Below are 2,500 nucleotides of genomic sequence, written 5' to 3' on the forward strand. Positions count from 1 at the left end.
GTTGTTTTTTATTTTTTTTTTCTACTCAACAAAATTCCCTCGAAACCGAAACACTGACTAATCTTGTGCCCAAATATTGCAGATATCGAATTCGATTTAGGCTTTGAATTCGCTAACAAGGAGAGTGATCTGACGGAGGAAGAGAAGATCGCCCTTCTTGGCAAACCGAAACTCGGCAACTCGACTCGCACACAGATCAGGGTCAAGGAGAACAAGGAATACAAGGTAAGAGAACGTGTCACGGACTTGTTTTGGGGTAGGTCACGTGATGGTGACCTGCTTTTGTTTATAGGGTTTGGAGTCGGGAGGTCTATGAATGGGATGTTTTAGTGTTTTCTTTCATAGTTATATATATATGTGTGTGTGTGTGTGTGTGTGTCTATGCGTGTATGTATATATATATATATATATGTATATGTATATATATATATATATATATATATATATATATTTATATATATATAAATATATATATATATATATATATATATATATATAGTACATGCATATATATATATATATATATATATATATATATATATATATATATATATATATATATATATATATATATATATATACATATATATATTTGTGTGTGTGTGTGTGTGTGTGTGTGTGTGTGTGTGTGTGTGTGTGTGTGTGTGTGTGTGTGTGTGTGTGTGTGTGTATGTATGTGTGTGTGTGTGTATGTGTGTGCATTTATGTATACATACATATTAGTGTATGTGATCCATTTCTGCACAGAAGATACCTAAATCACTTATGCGGACTTTGTTGCAAACGAGTTTCTTGTACAATGTCTATGTAAATGTTTTTTTTTTTTTTTTTATATACACAATACATTACATTGTCAATGCCTACTTACATTGACTTGATACTATCCATACACACCTAAACATCAAGATCAAGAAAACATTATAGCTATACTGATATGTTTATGCCAAGTTACCTCCTAAATATCTTTTTTTTTTTCTTTTTTTTTTCTTTGGTCTGACGAAGGTTGGCTTTGTCAATTTTGTCTTGCTGCTTGTACTGTATAATACAATGATTCCCTTCTAAGTGAAACGCAGCTTTTCCTTGTATGTTGTGCGGATGGAGGCTGCTTGTTCCTTTCTAGCCCCTGAAACTTTTTTTATTTTTTTTAATTTTTATTTCTTTTTTGTATATGTTATCATTTTAACATGTATTTTTATGTATTAGCATTACTGTTGAAGTTATTTATTATTTTCTTAATTATTGTGATTGTTTCTTATATTTATGCATTTTAGTATTTTACGTCGTATTCGAGGTGCTTTTTTATGTTTTTTTGTTTTTCTTCCTGTCTATGTCTCGTTTATTCGGTATTCAATACCTGCCAATTCTATTCTAGCTCTATTTTCTTATTTGTGTCCTTTGTCTACATTAAATAAAACATATACAAAGTGGCACATCTATAATAATATAGCTTTATGGTGCATGACATCTAATAGACTAATTATCAGCTAAGAAACACAGTTACATTTTAAACTTAATGTCATAAAGAAAGTCACTTGGAATCTGGTACTCTATAACATTCCCTCTTTAGTTATTTGATGAAAAATATGAAGTGGTATTTCAATAGTTATTTGACGAAAATGTAGGAAATTAAACAAGTACTGTGGAATAAGAGGGTCACATATTTCAACTGCTTTAAAAGAAATGGGAAAAAAGGTTGACTCATCAAAGTCCAACATCGAAAATGTAGCCTTGAAAGTAAATTTATAGTCTATAAAAAAAACATGATATATATGTGCGTAAACAATATATAATGAAAAAAATGCATCATGTATAAGTAAGAAGTATAAATATATTTATTTTATTTATGAATGACATTAACCAAAATGATAATATTTAGCATTGCAGGCAGACGCGTTGAAAGTTAGCCTTGCAAAAAGATCATAGGGAAAGATTTATCTTTTATACATTATATATGTATTTTCAACAATGGTTTATATGTGGCACTGTTAATTATTAGTCGTTTGCAATTAATAACTCATTTTTTTCAATTTGTTCGTTGCTAATGATGATCATTTTCATTATAATTATTCTTCATTTCTTATGTGGTATCATTACTTGCAATAATATAATCATCATAATTACCCTGATTATTATTACTATTATTATTATCGTTATCATTGTCACTATCGTTATTTTTATCATGATGATTATTTTTATTATCATTATCGTTATATGATTACTGTCATTACAATTCTTATTCTTCTTTTTCTTTTTCTTCTTATTATTATCATTATATCATTAATAAGATTATCATTATTATTACTGTTACTATTGTTAATAACATTAATGTAATTATTACTATACCCTATTACTATTGATTCTACTATTACTATTATTATCATTAATATTACACTTATTCCAACTTCCTATATCGTTATTAGCAATATCAGTCCTATCAGTTTTGTTATACATGCAAACAAACAACCAACCAACCAAACAAACAGACAAACCATCAAACAAA

At 28.2% G+C, this 2,500-nt stretch overlaps 1 protein-coding gene across 11 annotated transcripts in view; it reads left to right on the top strand.

Annotated features, from left to right (window-relative positions):
* The window catches only part of Calx (sodium/calcium exchanger 3), a 143,413-nt gene that overhangs the window by 122,844 nt on the left and 18,069 nt on the right, over positions 1 to 2,500 (top strand). For 6 of the 11 annotated variants that reach the window (XM_086545006.1, XM_086545007.1, XM_086545008.1 and 3 more), the window contains exon 3: positions 83 to 225. In XM_086545006.1, the coding sequence (XP_086401132.1) occupies positions 83 to 225 (143 nt within the window). Of the gene's footprint in view, positions 1 to 82; positions 226 to 2,500 lie in introns of those variants that run through there. The other 5 variants (XM_086545012.1, XM_086545010.1, XM_086545011.1 and 2 more) reach the window with 2 other exon arrangements.

This window comes from Penaeus japonicus, unplaced genomic scaffold, assembly GCF_977035675.1.
Source record: "Penaeus japonicus unplaced genomic scaffold, GWHDUDI00000001_assembly GWHDUDI00000016, whole genome shotgun sequence".
Lineage (NCBI taxonomy): Eukaryota > Metazoa > Arthropoda > Malacostraca > Decapoda > Penaeidae > Penaeus > Penaeus japonicus.